The 16,946-nt window shown below is 33.9% G+C and overlaps 1 protein-coding gene across 1 annotated transcript; it reads left to right on the plus strand.

Annotated features, from left to right (window-relative positions):
* Positions 1 to 4,755: 4,755 nt before the first annotated feature.
* LOC131632514 (protein REDUCED CHLOROPLAST COVERAGE 2-like) lies at positions 4,756 to 16,488 on the plus strand. The gene is made up of 23 exons (XM_058903262.1): positions 4,756 to 5,076; positions 5,187 to 5,248; positions 8,369 to 8,461; positions 8,552 to 8,624; positions 8,709 to 8,954; positions 9,061 to 9,125; positions 9,243 to 9,374; positions 9,473 to 9,514; positions 9,601 to 10,119; positions 10,201 to 10,361; positions 10,759 to 11,260; positions 11,437 to 11,499; positions 11,580 to 11,681; positions 11,781 to 12,101; positions 12,183 to 12,275; positions 12,363 to 12,464; positions 12,551 to 12,655; positions 12,803 to 12,936; positions 13,069 to 13,252; positions 13,476 to 13,607; positions 13,693 to 13,805; positions 13,937 to 14,015; positions 14,131 to 16,488. The coding sequence occupies exons 1-23, from the start codon at positions 5,007 to 5,009 to the stop codon at positions 16,102 to 16,104; spliced, it is 5,367 nt and encodes a 1,788-aa protein (XP_058759245.1). The 5' UTR covers positions 4,756 to 5,006; the 3' UTR covers positions 16,105 to 16,488.
* Positions 16,489 to 16,946: the final 458 nt, after the last annotated feature.

Below are 16,946 nucleotides of genomic sequence, written 5' to 3' on the forward strand. Positions count from 1 at the left end.
TTTAGGTGGTGTGCTTTTCAATAACTAAAGGTTCATAAGAGAAACTACCCTACTCATGATTTAGAGTTAGATATGGTTGTGTTTGGTTTAAAGATTTGGAGACATTATCTTTATGGTTTTAGATTTGAGGTATTCTGTGATCACAAGAATTTGAAATACCTGTTTGATTCGAAAGAATTGAATATAAGAAAATGGAGATGGTTAGAGTTCCTAACAGATTATGACTTTGGCTTGAATTATCACCCTGTTAAAGCTAATATTGTGGTTGAAGCTTTAAGTCAAAATTCCTTGCATATGTTTGCTTTGATGGTTAGAGAGTTAGAATTGATTAGGCAGTTGAGAGATTTGAGGTTGGTTTGTGAGCTAACACCGTAAATCATGATGTTAGGTGTGTTGAGATTCCGAGGTAGGATCTGTATACCTGATAATCCTAATAATCCTGAGTTAAAGAAGATGATCTTAGAATAGAGCCATAGAAGTAGCTTGAGTATCCATCTGGGAGCTACTAAGATGTATCAGGATCAAAAAAAGATATTATGGGGGTCTGGGGTGAAGCGTGATGTGGTGCAGTTTGTGTATGCATGTTTGAATTTCCAGAAGTCAAAGGTTGAGCACCAGAAACCTGCAGGAATGACGCAACCGTTAGATATCCCAAAGTGAAAGTGAGATAGAATTTCGATGGACTTTGTGACTCGATTACCGAATATTCCTAAAGGGCATGATGCAATTTGGGTGGTAATTGATAGACTGACGTAGTCAGCACATTTTATTCCAATTAACATTAGTTTCCCTTTGCAGAAGTTGGTGGAGATTTACATCCGTGTAATTGTGAAGTTGCAAGGTATTCCGTCGAGTATTGTTTCGGATAGAGATTCGAGGTTTACATCCAAATTTTGGGAGAGTTTGCAAGAGGCTTTGGGTTCCAAGTTAGGGTTGAGTTCTGCCTATCATCCACAGACAGATGGTCTAACAGAGAGAACTATTCTATCTTTAGAGGATTTCTTGAGATCTCATGTCCTTGAGCAAGGGGGTGCTTTGGATAGTCATCTTCCACTGATAGAGTTCACTTATAATAATAGTTTCCATTCTAGCATTAGAATGGAACCATTTTATGCGTTGTATGGATGGAGGTGTAGGACACCTTTGTGTTAGCATGAATATAGTGAGAATATAGTGTTTGGGTTTGAAATTGTTCAACATTATGTTGAAAAGGTGAAGTTAATTCGAGAAAAGATGAAAGTTTCACAGAGTAGGCAAAAGATTTACCATGATAAGAGGAGGAATGATCTTGGGTTTCAAGAAGGAGATTATGTGTTTTTTAGAGTCACTATGGTGACCGGTGTCAGACGTGCTTTGAAATCAAAAATTCTTACTCCTCGATTTATCGGTCCATACCAAATTTCCCAGAGGGTTGGAGTTATTGCTTATAGGGTGGCTTTGCCACCTGATCTGTCGAATTTGCATCATGTATTCCATGTTTCACAACTTCGGAAATATGTTCCAGACCCGTCTCATCTGATTCCGATGGATGATGTGCAAATAAGGGATAACCTTATTGTTGAATTCTTACCGATGAGGATTAAAGATCGCTAATTTAATAAGCTGAGGGAAAAAGAGATTGCTTTCCTAAAGGTAGTGTGAGAAGGCTCCTCCTGTGGGAATATGATGTGGGAGTTGGAGAGTCGGATGCGAGAAGCGTATCCGTAGTTGTTTCCATCAGGTAAATTTTTGAGAACGAAAATGTTCTAAGTGGGGAAAAGTTGTAACACCCTGACTGATTTACTTAATTCCTTGTAATTAAATTGTGTGATAATGTGTGTTGTTTAGTGTTTTGGTGTATAGGGGGACCCTTCGGTGTAGGGTGGTAACCTTAGTATTTTGGAAGAACACTTTTGGAATACCTCTCGGAAGTAAATCCGATGAGGTCGTAACTGTTTAAGGGTACTTTCCCCTCTGGCGTAGGCCTGAGAGGAAGATATTGAGTAGATTGGAGGATTCGGGTGGCACGATTATGGAAAGCGTGCCCCCAAGAAGAATGTCTTGCTTGTCCCTCGGGTGGGAGCCCTTATTTATAGTGAAAACTTTGGTCTAATGACCATTAATCAGCTTTGCAACGCTTGTAACCGTCTATATGTTCTTGTAACGTCTTCGCTAACCATGTGTAACCAACTCAAGTCCATAACGACACTCAAGCACTCTAATGACATCATCTCATTTTGCATGAGGCCTAGGCCCATGTGGAGGACTTCCATAATGAAATATTTCAGTGATGAGACAAACATTTAATATGTGTATTCTCAAGAACACTAACTCTCATTTAAGTCATCACTGATCTCTCCCCATTTCCCAAAGAGCTCTTACAATGGTCACAAAACATCAGAGTGGAACTTTTTTGAGGTCGGTCTTGAAAATTCTACAATAAAAGTTCTAACTTCATACCTAATAGGAATGATTTGGAGGAGAATTGTTCCAGTATGGCCAAACGGTCCAATAAGACAGACCCAATACAAATGTCTAATCAGGAGCGCCACACGTTCAGACTAACGAACAAAGTGTACCCTAATTAAGGACCCACACACAGAAGCCAAACACTGCCCTTATTAAGTCCCTTGTACCATATGCCACATTCACCGGAGTCGGTTCTAACTGTCGTACATATATAAGTGTAATTTTACGCCACACTAAGGTACATTTCATGTCTTATTTCAAGTTTTTTCTTCCTAATTTCAGTGACTTAGACATTTGTAGATGTTTTTGATTGGCTGCATTATGTGGTAAAACATAATTCTGAGTTTAGATGTCTTGACTGATGTCATGACATGCATGTGTGGCTGCATTATGTGGTAAAACATAATTCTGAGTTTTGACTGTTGTGATTTTAGCTGATACAGATTTTAGTGATGTCAAGATGAATGTTGTGACATCGTTACCTAAACATCAAGTGATGTTATGTTTCTGTTTTGTTTCCTACTTTATCTCAGGCTATATTTTAGGAAACTAACGATTGTGCTGATTGTATATCATTAAGAGAACGAGCCATGGGTTGATTTTTAGCACCCTGATTTGTGAAAATTAGGTTAACTTGGTTAACCCTAATTTATGTTCGTTAGGCCCAAGTCCCAGGAGCTGCCTATAAGAAGACTGCTAGTCCTACTTTCAGAGGCAGAGATTTTACGTGAAGAATACCGTGTGTTGCGATCTGTGCGTTAGGTTTTATTGTTCTTAGGGTTTTCTTGTGAGCCAAGCAATTGTCACTTTGATAATTGTATTGGAGTAGCGTGTTTCAAGTTGTTACTTGTTGTGTCACTCTAAACTTTTAAGCAAGAGTTCTATGTTCCTTGATTGAAGCTTTTAAGCATAATCAAGATTTGTTTGAAGTGTGTATTCACTTTTTACTTGTTAAATTTGTCTTGATATCACAGTTGTGATTGAGGGGGAGTGAGTAGGAACTCAGGTCTTAGAATTAGATTGAAATTGCATTGGGCAGATTTTAAGTGAGGGGTGTAAATTGTTGGTTTAATCCTGAATTGATACTTCTTATAGTGGATTTCCTCCTTGGCTTGGTAGCCCCCAGAGTAGGTGTAGTTACACACCGAACTGGGTAAACAATTCCCTGAATTCTTTATTACTGTTATTGTTTACTTACTGCTACGTTTAACATTTGTACTGAAGTGAATGTCATAACATCCAATACGACATCAGTTGTCTGTTACTAGAATTTCAATATTAAAGTGTTAATTTTATATATACACTTCCTATTCATCCTACATAGAATCTACCATTGTACTGGAGACTTCTCCAGTAAACTTCATCAATTCACCATTAATCATCAACTCTTATTCCTACATCATAATAATTTATTTATTTTATTTCAACTTCGTAAAAAATAAATCCACAACAAAGAAGGTATATCCATTAACTGTTATGAAAATCAATTTTTTTTGGATGTATAAAATCAGTTGCAATTTATTTTATTTTTTTTAAAAGATGAAAATCAGTTGCAATTTATTTTATTTTTTTTAAAAGATGATATATTGATGAAAAGAAAATCGTTACAAAAAGGATAGGGGGCATCAACCAAAACCCTATCAGGAAGTAGAGAACCTAAAGAATGACAAACATAATCTATTCTTTACAAAATCTGTTCTTAAGCAAGCAAACACAAAACTAAATAGAGATGAGTCAGAGAGACTAAGACCTATGTTAGCAAACCCATCTGCACAGCTATTGTCTTCCCTATAAATATGAGAGACCATAAAATTCCAATTGAAGGTTATATTTATACAATTAATCAATTTATTTCTAATTTGCCACGACACCAAAGAAAGACTTGAAAGCCTTAACTACCATCATAGAATCAGATTCTAACCAAATATTGTTCCAATTTTTCTCATAGGCGAACTCAATTGCAAACATCGCACCAATGAGTTCAACAATGAGAGAATTTGAGCTTTCCAAAATCAAATTTTATTTTAAAACGAAGGTTTAGAAAATAGAAAGTTTATCGTAACATTTCTAAATTCATTATTTCCTAAATATGCTATATCGTGGAAAACGTTAATTTCAAAAAATAAGTGTAAAATATAATTTAATACTTATTTGGAAAAAATATTAGTAAATTAAATTTGAGCGAATAACTAGTGTGAGAATGAAACATGTTATTGATTTGGTTTTGACAAATGTGAGGCTTGAAATTGTTAAAGGCTTTTTACATTTTGTTGTGTGCGTGTGCACAAGGCTCCCTTCACTTACCTTACCTTATCCTATCCATACAGTTTCTTTTTTAATGCAGCTCCATCTTGCAATTTATAACTATATTCTCTCCTTCTCTTTTTATTTCCTCTGTCTCAGTGTCGTACTTACTTGCTTCTTAGTTAACCACTGCACTCCTCCTCCTCCATCGTTTCTATTCAATTTATTTGTTTCCACTCAATTTCATTATGCAAAACAGATTATAGTTACGTCCCATCAATTTTGAAACTACCCTCACTTTGCTTACTGCAACAATGGCTCCCAAAAATGGAAAAGCCAAGCTCCACAAAGTTAAGGGAGAGAAGAAGAAAAAGGAAGAGAAAGGTTCATAAACTCTACCTTACTTTTTTTGTTATAGAAAATGACTGCCATTTCGTTTTTCTTTATCTGTGAGTTTGTGCATTAATCTGAATTGGTTGCTTTGTGTGTTGTAGTTTTGCCTACTGTTATTGAAATTACGGTTGAAATACCAGATGGTTCACGGGTTACACTTAAGGTACGAAGGTGTTCAATAATTTTAATATTTTATTTTCTTGCTCATTTGACATTATTCACTATGTACTTTTATAACCACGGTAAGCTCCACTGCTTTTTCTTTCCTGAGGTAAAATTTATGGCTTAAAAACCATTGGGCTAAATAAGTTTTATAGTTTTTGAAATAACTGTTAAGTATAATATTGAAGATTTATTCTGGTTTTTTGGAAAATATTAAGATTTAATCTAATTTTTTTTAAAAAAATTAGCCTGTGAAAGAAACAGAAGATGTATGTCCCATGCTTATGTTGTTGAATAAGTGGACTGTGTTTTTCAGTTGCTGTTGCTGGTCATAAGAAAATTTGCATTAAACTATTGGCAAGATTGACATTCATAAATGATGTAGAAGTATAGAGTAGAAGTATATTGAACTATTAATATACTTAATAGTTCAATGAAAATAAGATATAAATGATGTAGAAGTATAGAGTTATTCTCATTTATGGGGATATATATTAATTTGACATTCATAAATTAAGAGGACTTATGAACATTTTTTTGCATTTTAAAATTGTATATATTACAAAACAAAAATTGTACTATCATTTTATTTTTCAATTTTCAAAAGTAAAAATTAAAATTTTTAAATTTTTTTTAATTATTTAATTTTTAAAACTTATAACTAGAAGATAGTTTTTAAAGATAATTTTATAAAATTAAGTAATCAAACTAGTTTTATAATTTTTTTTTTAATTTTAATAACTAAAAAATTATTTTACAAATTAAATCATATAAAAACTGAGTTTTTTAATTACCTTGACAGACCAATTGTGCAGACTCTTTTCCCTTATAACACTAAATTATTTTCAAAGGGTAAGCATGCCAAGTAAAGTGATATTTTCTCAATCTTAAATTACAAATCTTTTTTGATAATTTTATACAAATTAAAAAAAAATTAGTTAATTTTACAAATATTATATAGTACTATTTTACAAAATAATTATTCACTAATAGTGTGAAACAAAACAGAATAAAAAATAATTATTCAAATTTTATTGGTCTTATAAAAACCTATTCATAAGATTGATGTTTGTTTTTATTTGAGAATTTATCTTGCCATCCTATTTTATACATGCCATCTAAGTAGGGTGTTTTTATCAAATTATCTCTATAAAATATTAGATTTTTTGAAATTTTTGGTACCGTATCAAAAATTTCATATAAATATCTGAAATTTTGTTGGACTTACCAATTTAACGTGTCTGATGCTATGTACCGGATATTTCAAATTTTTAGTGTGTAGCAGCATTTAAAATTTATATTGAAAATGTAAATATCTGGTATATGAAAATTCTAGGTTCTAAAGAAATTTCCGATATTAATTTTCTATCGGAAGTTAGTGAAATTTATGGTACGGGGTAATGAATTTTGTTAAATTATCGGAATTTTAAAAATCTCCGAAAAATTGCACCGAAAATTTGGAAATTTCCAAAAAATGAATACCGGAATTTTATAAAAAAAAACAAAGAATTTTCGATATCGGTTAAAAAGAGGTACCAGAAATATGCTTTTTGATAATTTTGGCAACAATAATTTTTTTCTTTAGAAAAGATAAATTTTTTGAGTAAATAGAAAGACATTTTAGAAATAATGTAAAATGGAGAATGGCATGAATAACTTACAGGGTGGAAAGATAAATTATTCACAATATTATAGATAATTTTTCACCCATTTTTTTTAGTATTTTATACTATTATATCCAAAATATATATCAATAAAAACATAAATTTTCATACTTTCCATATTCTTAATAAAATTATTCTCAAACTAAAAGATTAAAAAAATTAGAAAACGGATTCCTATACAAATTTATAAATTTGTTTTAGAAAGAATAGAACTACCCATTTTTTCTAGCAATATTAAAAAATTGAGCATTGTTATATTGACAACCTATTTTGACATCAAATAAACTATTAAAATAATATTATTTTTAAAAACTATTTATTTTCTATAAAAAATATATTTATTTTTAAATTTTATTTCATAACACAATTATATGATTGTGTCATTAACCAATTCAATAATTATATTAATCACAAAAATGTACGTTATTAACTAATTATTTTGATTATAATTCATTAATTAGTTTCATTACTTCATTAATCAATAAAATATATAATATTAATTATGTTCTGACGCTAAATTATAAATGTATTAATTAATTTTTATACTCTAATCAACTTTATTTTACTATTTAATTATTTTTTAATGTTTAAGAACTCATTAACTAAATTATGAACAAATTATTAATCAAAATCTAAAACGTTATACATATTAATTTTTTTATTTCATAATATATATTAATCAAATTTATAATTGTATTAATCAACTTTTAATATATTATTAATTAAAGTAATTTAAAAAAAAAGAAAAATATATCAAAATGTTAAAATAATAATAAAAATACTGTGCATGTATTTGTGAAGAGTCTATTGGATGTAGGTGTAAGTTTGCGGTGTCAAGATATCTTTTGTTAAAAAATGTCAAATAATTTTTTAAAACAATATCCAAAAATAGATCTCTCATTTTTTAAGTAATTTTTATAAATAAGTTTTGACAGCTGCGCTCTAATTCTAATGGTGTAATTAGAGAAAAAAATTACTCAAAACCTAGAGTTAAATATTAACTCAAATAGCATACAAGAAAAATAGTTATTGTAATAAATTAAGTTAATTTAAAAACATAAATTTAATTTATATATATTTTTAAACCGTCAACCAATTATAATTATAATATAATAAAATTTATTTAACTGTAATCATAATTAGTTTTAAAATATTGATTGTAATATAATTATAGTAATTAAACTTTAAGAACATATGTGTTTTTTGTTTATATTATTTGTTTAATTTGTTTAATGATCACATTTTTTTATAAAATAAATAAGTGAAATGTTGTGAATTCATTTAGTAAAGTCCATCTCCTACTTAACCGAACAGTTTTTATTTTGTTTTATGTTAGATAATGTCTATTACATTCTATTTAAAAGGTCATTCATCTTAGCATGCTTAACCGTTTTCTATACTACAAAAGTTAAACTTCAAAGTTGTAACAACTAAGTGGATTTATTTTTGGGTAGCAGGGTATATCTACTGACAGGATCCTTGATTTGAGAAAGCTTTTAGCTGTCCATGTTGAGACTTGTCACTTGACTAACTTCTCCCTATGTCATGAGGTATATGCATTCTTGCACTTTTCATTTTCTTTTTAATCTTGTTGTAAAATTTCAGTGCTTACCATACATATGCTGCATTCAATTCATTAGGTGCGAGGTGAGAGGTTGAAAGATAACGTCGAAATCATATCACTCAAACCCTGTCATCTCTTAATCGTGCAAGGTAACTAACTAACTGACTGACTGACTATCTGCGCATCTGATCAGTGCGCCTTACCTACCTGCTAATGAGATTGTTATTTTTCAGAGGACTACTGCACGGAAGAGTCTGTCGTGGCTCATATTCGCAGACTTTTGGACATCACAGCATGCACCTCAGCCTTTGGGAAACCCACTGGGAAATCCAATGCAGCTGCCTCGTTTGAAAATAGCCCCAAACTCAAACCCAAGGATCAGAATTTGGACTTGGCTGATGGCTCCATGTATCCACCACCTAGACTTGGACAGTTCTATGATTTCTTTTCCTTTTCCCACCTTACACCGCCCTTTCAATGTAAGCTTTTCTATCTTATTCTTCTTTTAACTTCAATTCACCATTAGTCATGAAATATCAATTTTGTTCTTAACAATCTTCAACTGTGTTTTGGGTTTTCTGGCAGACATACGAAGATCAAACCGTCCATTCCTTGACGATAAGACAGAGGATGATTTCTTTCAGATTGATGTAAGGGTTATTCACTGTCTCATTATTTTAATTTCTTTCAACTACTACGTAATATATTGCCACTTCCTATGACCAACAATACTTAGTGGTATACTTGTGCATTTGGTGTGTCTCCAGGTTAGGATTTGCAGTGGAAAACCAACTACAATTGTTGCTTCTAGAAAAGGATTCTATCCTGCTGGAAAACGTCTTCTTATAAACCATGCATTGGTTCCTCTCTTGCAACAGATAAGCAGGGTGTTTGATGCTGTAAGTTTACACTCATTATTGTTTCTTCGGGGTTTTCTGGTTTGAACCATTTGGCATTACATCGGTAGAACTTGGCTAAATAATAATCATTCTTGCAGGCCTATGGAGCTCTTATGAAGGCATTTACAGAACACAATAAGGTACATATTTCACATTGCGTTATAAGATTTCACCTTATTCTGCTAACTGTACCAGATGTTTTACAATTATAATGGTATCATTTCAGTTTGGGAATCTTCCTTACGGTTTCCGTGCAAACACATGGGTTGTCCCTCCAGTTGTTTCTGACAATCCAGCAGTGTTTCCCTCACTACCCACAGAAGATGAAGCTTGGGGAGGAAATGGAGGTGGTCAAGGAAGAGATCGCAAACATGAAAAGAGAAAGTGGGCTAGAGATTTTGCAATCCTCGCTGCAATGCCTTGTCAAAATGCAGAAGAGAGGCAAGTTCGAGATAGGAAAGCCTTTCTGCTTCATAGCTTATTCGTCGATGTATCAGTCTTCAAAGCAGTTTCTGCAATAAATCATTTTAAAGATACCAAGCAAAGCTCTTCCAGTAACGTTCCAACATCTTATAAAGAACAAATTGGTGATTTAACTATTGAGGTGACGAGAGATGTATCTGATGCAAGCATTAAGTTGGACTGCAAAAATGATGGGACTCGGGTTCTTGGATTATCAGAGGAAGAACTTGCTCAGAGAAATTTGCTTAAAGGCATAACTGCTGATGAAAGTGCAGCTGTTCATGTAAGTGTGACGTTTGAACCTTTATAATACACTCAAGTGAATTTTGATTTTTCAAGTTTTGCTTCGCTTTTGTTCTTCTAGGATACTTCTACTCTAGGGGCAGTGATTATACGACATTATGGCTACACAGCTGTGGTAAAGGTTTCCGCTGAGACAGATTTGGCGGGGAGTCCCGATGATTCCTTGGAAATTGATATCGAGGACCAGCCTGAAGGAGGCGCAAATGCGTTAAATGTTAACAGGTAGTTTAGAATGCATTTATAACCTCTGTAAGAAGCACAATAATAAAATTAAAAAAAAGCGCTTGTTGTAAATAAAAAGCTTTGAAATGTAAATTTATTCATGCATAACTCTAAACAACTTTTTTTTAATAAGGCAAACAAGCCCTTAACCTGCCACTGAATCTACCTATTTTGGTATTCAAGGACCATTATGAGTTCCTGATGCAAACTTAATTCCTACATCATGAAATCTGTAGCTTCCTTTGCAAGTTACAACTTATAATGCAATAGAGACGATAAGTATGAAAATTTCTTTAGGCAAATTTGCTTTAGTTTGAGGATGCTTCTACTTTTATCTTTTTTGGTTAGATTTGGCTTTATAAGTTCCTGATACAATTTTTTGCCAACTTACCTTCAGCTTGAGGGCGCTATTGCATAAGTCATCCACACCTCAGTCATCTAATGCAGCAGTCCAGCGAGTCCAGAGCACAGATATTGATAATTCTCATTCTTCTCGGTCTTTTGTAAAGAATGTTCTCGAAGAAAGTTTTCTAAAATTGAAGGAAGAGGACACTATACAAAGCAAATCTATCAGATGGGAGCTTGGGGCATGTTGGGTACAACATTTGCAAAATCAAGCTACAGAAAAAACTGAGCCAAAAAAGGCTGAAGAAGCTAAAGTTGAACCATCTGTAAAAGGACTTGGCAAGCAAGGTGGATTACTAAAGGAATTGAAGAAAAAGATTGACATCAAGAACTCGAAAGTCGAACAAGGGAATGGCATTGACACAAACAAGCCTGACGCTACTCAACAGGAATTTGAAAGACAGTGTGAAGAAAAGGAAACTATATGGAGAAAACTACTTCCTGATGCCGCATATTCACGCCTTAAGGAATCTAAAACTGATTTTCATCTCAAGGTTCATACCTTGTCTCTGACATGATTGATACTGCATTGGACTGTGTTTAACATATTTCCTTAATTTTCTAATTTCAACTAATACCGTCATAATATGCGCATTTTCCCAATCTCTCTATACTTAGTTTTATGTATATACTTTTATATAAGGATTTTGTTGGTTCCCCATCTTTGCAGTCACCTGAAGAATTGATGGAGATGGCACATAAATATTATGACGATGTTGCACTTCCAAAGCTGGTTAGTTTCATAATTTTGAGTTTGATTTTAAACCAAGTTAATCTGGAATTTGTTAAGTTATTGTGACTTCAAATTCTTAGGTGGCAGATTTTGGGTCCCTTGAACTTTCACCTGTTGATGGAAGAACATTGACTGATTTCATGCACACCAGGGGCTTGCAAATGTCTTCTTTAGGAAGAGTGGTAATGTTCTAATGTTTATCTATCTCCTATATGCAATGTGTTTTATTGATTGTTTTTCGTAAGTATATAGACAATTTCACCATTCAAATTCTGTTGCAGGTTGAACTTGCTGATAAACTTCCTCATGTGCAATCGCTTTGTATACATGAGATGGTTGTTCGAGCCTACAAGCACATCTTGCAAGCTGTTGTTGCAGCTGTTGATAATGATTCTGAAATGGCTTCATCTATAGCATCATGCTTAAATATATTATTGGGAACACCGTCAATTGAAACTAATGATGCTGAAATTACTAGTTGTGATGAACTGAAATGGAAGTGGGTAGAAATCTTCCTTTTGAAGAGGTTTGGATGGAAGTGGAAGCACGAAAGCAGTAATGATTTAAGAAAGTTTGCTATTCTTCGTGGACTTTGCCATAAGGTAAAATAAAAGGACTGAATGATGATATTGATTTGAGTGTTTTCTGCTATTAGTATTTTAACTTTGAAAATCGTTTTAAAGGTTGGACTTGAGCTGGTTCCAAGGGACTATGAAATGGAAACAGCATCTCCTTTTCGAAAGTCAGATATTGTAAGCATGGTCCCCATATACAAGGTGAAATACACTACAAATTAATTTTGTTATGTGAAAAGTGTACTATATTTTTCTCAATCCATATTGACTAAATTTCAATATTCGTAGCATGTTGCTTGCTCATCCGCTGACGGTCGAACTCTGTTGGAATCATCAAAGACTTCTTTGGATAAAGGTAAATTGGAGGATTCTGTCAACTACGGCACAAAGGTATGAATAAATTCTCCCTTTTTTCAGCAAGATTTGTTCATGTAGACATGAACTAAATTACCAACATTCTGAATTGAATCTTGAAGGCACTTTCAAAGTTAGTATCAGTGTGCGGGCCTTACCATAGAATGACAGCAGGCGCATATAGTCTATTGGCTGTTGTGCTATACCATACTGGTGACTTCAATCAGGTATGTGTTATGGCAACTAGTGACAGATGCTATGAAAATTAAAAGCACATTGTATGCTTTAAGTTATATTAGAGCACATACTAATTTGGTTTGAATTATTTGAGTTCCTATCATAATATCATAAAGATTTATTTGTCATATCCTTAGGCAACTATCTATCAGCAAAAAGCACTAGATATTAATGAAAGAGAGCTTGGACTTGACCATCCTGATACAATGAAAAGTTATGGGGATCTTGCTGTTTTCTATTATCGACTCCAACATACTGAGTTGGCTTTAAAGTATGCTTCTAATGTCCTACTTTTAATAGTTGATTGATATATCAATTATACGTCCTTTTTTGTTGGAGCAGACACTTATTATATTATTAGGACCAGATATGTTTTGTTAATTTTGTGTTTATGTATTTTTAGGTATGTTAATCGTGCGTTGTATCTCCTGCACCTAACTTGTGGACCTTCACATCCGAACACCGCTGCCACCTACATCAATGTAGCAATGATGGAAGAAGGATTAGGGAATGTCCATGTTGCCCTGAGATACCTTCATGAGGCTTTAAAATGTAACAAAAGATTACTTGGTGCTGATCATATACAGGTCCCTCTTACTCTTAGCCTGAAGAAATAAGTTTACTAGTTGCTATTTTATGACAATTATAGTTGTATGATGATATGAAGAATTGCACTACACAGAGAAATAACTTTTACTAGTTAAGAAATGGAATTTCGTATAGCATTGTTCAGTCTCTTCCTGAATATGCATATCTCATTGGGATTAGTAGGAACTTATAACTTAATATCAATATTTTTGGCTTGTTCAGACGGCAGCGAGTTATCATGCAATAGCCATTGCTCTTTCTTTGATGGAAGCGTACTCTCTTAGTGTTCAGCATGAACAAACAACTCTCCAAATATTGCAGGCCAAACTTGGGTCTGAGGATCTAAGGACTCAGGTACTCTTGCATATGCTCTCTCATGGTAGATATATCTAAGCAGCAACCCTTGTTCCTCAGGCACATAGATGTGTATATGTTACAGGATGCAGCTGCATGGCTTGAATATTTCGAGTCAAAGGCTCTCGAACAACAGGAAGCTGCACGGAATGGTACACCTAAGCCAGATGCCTCTATCTCCAGCAAAGGTCACTTAAGGTAGTAACAACAATTAAAACAAATTATGCTTAAATCATCCCCTTTGTTGCAATTGATGGCTTTTTGCTCATTTAAACACATTTGTTCAAGTTCCTATTAAATATTATAACAGTCAAAATGTCTTACATCAGTGTGTCTGACCTCTTGGATTACATAACACCTGAGGCTGATCTGAAAGCAAGAGAAGCACAAAAAAAGGCCCGTGCCAAGGTAATAAATATCTTCTCTGATCCAGGATATTCCTCTTATTGCTTGTATTCTCTTTATTACTTCTAATATTTCTTCGCATCTCTCACTGAAAAAAAATTTATAATTCATGTTACAGTTGAAGGAAAAACCAGACCAAAATGGGGATATTGCTGCAGAAGAAAATCATAACGAGATACCGAATGATACAATAGCAGAGACTTCAAGTGATAAGGAAAATAAATCTGAAGCTCAATTTCAAGAACTAAAGATTGATAAAGTTGAGTCCAATGACAAAGATCAAACCACTCTCAATGAAAGTAATAAACTGGCACAGGATGACATCTCAGATGAAGGATGGCAGGAGGCTGTTCCCAAAGGTCGTTCACTCATTGGACGCAAGTCATCTTCATCAAGAAGACCTACCCTAGCAAAACTGAATACTAACTTCATGAATAACTCCCAATCATCAAGGTATCGAGGAAAGCCTGCAAACATTTCTTCTTCTCCAAGATCAAATTTAAATGAGACTATTGCGGGGCCCTCCCCGGCTGTTCCAAAGAAGTTTGTCAAGAGCCCAAGCTTCAGCCCTAAGCCGAATGGCTCTAACACCCCTACTGCGGGAGTAGAGAAGTTAGCTGACACAAAGTCAGCTCCAGTCAGCCCAGCTCTAAGCAATCAAATTGCTAAACCAGCTTCTGTTAGTGGAGGTATCAGTCTTCAATCGACGAGTAAGTTATTTTCTTACAAAGAAGTTGCCTTAGCCCCACCTGGAACAATTGTCAAAGCTGTGGCTGAACAGTCACCAACAGGAAATCCCACTGTTGAACAAAACTCTGAGGTGAGCCCGAAAATAATTGCAACAAAGGAGATTCATAAGGGAACCTCAAACGATATCAATGATAATGATCAGAACTCAGTTGGTGAGAAAAAGAAAGAATCTCTCCATGGAGAAGAAAAAGAAAAGAAAATTGATGTAGTGGCAGATGATACAGAAACACTAAAAAGTACTGATGTCAGAAAATCCCAGGAAGCCAATGGTGATGGTGTGATAGAGAAGAATGTTGAAGTTGGAAACATGACAAACACGGAGGTTGAGAAATCTAATTGCGTAAACAATACGATCAATGCTACTTCTAAAGGTTCATCAGAGATAGAAGCACAAGCAACTTCCCTAACCATTTCAGTTGAAAGCAAAATACAGTTAAACGGCAATGATGCATCTGTATCAAAAAAGGTTGTTACTGAGGGAGATGAAAAACAACTTGACTTTCCCCAACCATCTGAAGGACAAAAACCAGAAGAGACAGAGACTGGAAAAGAACCAACTAAGAAACTTTCAGCAGCTGCACCACCATTTAATCCCTCCACAATTCCAATTTTTGGGTCTGTTCCAGTTCCAGTTCCAAGTTTCAATGATCATGTAGGTATTTTGCCCCCGCCAGTAAATATTGCTCCTTTGCTTCCACGAAGATCTCTCCATCAGTCAGCAACAACTAGAGTTCCATATGGTCCACGAATTTCTGGTGGCTATAATAGACATTATGGAAATCGCATTCCACGAGGTAAGATTATATTTCCCTCAGGTGAGCAGTCTAGTGATGGCAACCCCAACAGCCCTCCAACAATAATGAATCCACATGCCATAGAGTTTGTACCTGGTCAAACATGGGTTCCTCCGAATGGAAATATAGCTTCTCCAGATGGCAATCCAGTATCTCCTAATGGTTTCTCTCCGGTCTCTCCCAATGATGGTACTCCTCCTGAATCACTAAATGATACCCAAGTGAACCAAATTGAGCATCCAACATCTCCAACTACTTCAAATGATTCCGCACAAGTTAAGAACAATCTTCAAAATGAAAAAGATAATGATGAGCAAGTTATTGAAGCTGTTAGTTGTGAAAAGAAGCCAGCAGAGCTAAATCCTCAACAAGACCCACCTGTTAGCGATGAAAATTGTTGTCCTAAAGTTGAAGAAAAGGATATAGACCATAGTCACTCAATTGAGGATGGAGTAACCAACAAGGACACACTAGATGAGATAAATCCAAACAAATGTTGGGGAGATTACAGTGACAATGAAGTTGATACAGTTGAGGTCATAGGTTAAGATGTAAAGCTTTTCTTGGTAATCAAGAAAGACTTTTTGTTGCAAAGGTATCAAGATAACAAAATGTGATAAAGGAATTGGTTGGATTTGAAGGTGCTGTACCTGAGTTTGCATGGTAGAAAGTCTAATCCATTTTGGTACATATTGACTGAGGGGTTCAAGTTTAAGATCTGTTTTTGTGAAGAGAGCCGCATACATGACAACGGAAGACACTATGATTAGTTAATTAGCATGTCTTAAATTATTTTCATTTGCTGTATTTTTTTGTTGTTGCATGTTTAGCTTTGATGTCATGAAACTAAGTTGATAGTTGATGACTAGGTTTAAAGAAAATAATGTATTATCTTTGTCTTTTTGAATTTGTTGTCATTTTATATTTTAAAATGATGTTTTCCACATGATGAATAATAACACGTTAGGAATCAAAATGTTGGACTTGGTGATCATAAATGGGAAAGCATGGATATTAGTATGTATATTGGGCACGATGAATATCTAAAATTTCTTTTATTTTGAGAGTATACATGTTACGTTAGGGGTGGTCAGTGGTTCGGATAAATTCTAATCAAACTGAAATCCAAACTAAATTAGTGTTTGGGTTGAACATCTTTTTAGTTCAAGCAAAGACTTGTCAAAATATAATTCTATCAAGGATACATTATCAGAATTTCTGCTCTTTTGGTTGTTTTCTTATTGATCTGATGCTATCCATATATATTACATAAGTCATAAATGACATTAATAATACAAATATCCTATAATTTATATACAATTAGGCGGCCTAACCTATATTCAAATGTAGTTATAACAAAATCACTGCAATAACCAATCGTTAGTTGGTC

Source organism: Vicia villosa, unplaced genomic scaffold, assembly GCF_029867415.1.
Source record: "Vicia villosa cultivar HV-30 ecotype Madison, WI unplaced genomic scaffold, Vvil1.0 ctg.000951F_1_1, whole genome shotgun sequence".
In the NCBI taxonomy this organism is placed as follows: Eukaryota; Viridiplantae; Streptophyta; class Magnoliopsida; order Fabales; family Fabaceae; genus Vicia; species Vicia villosa.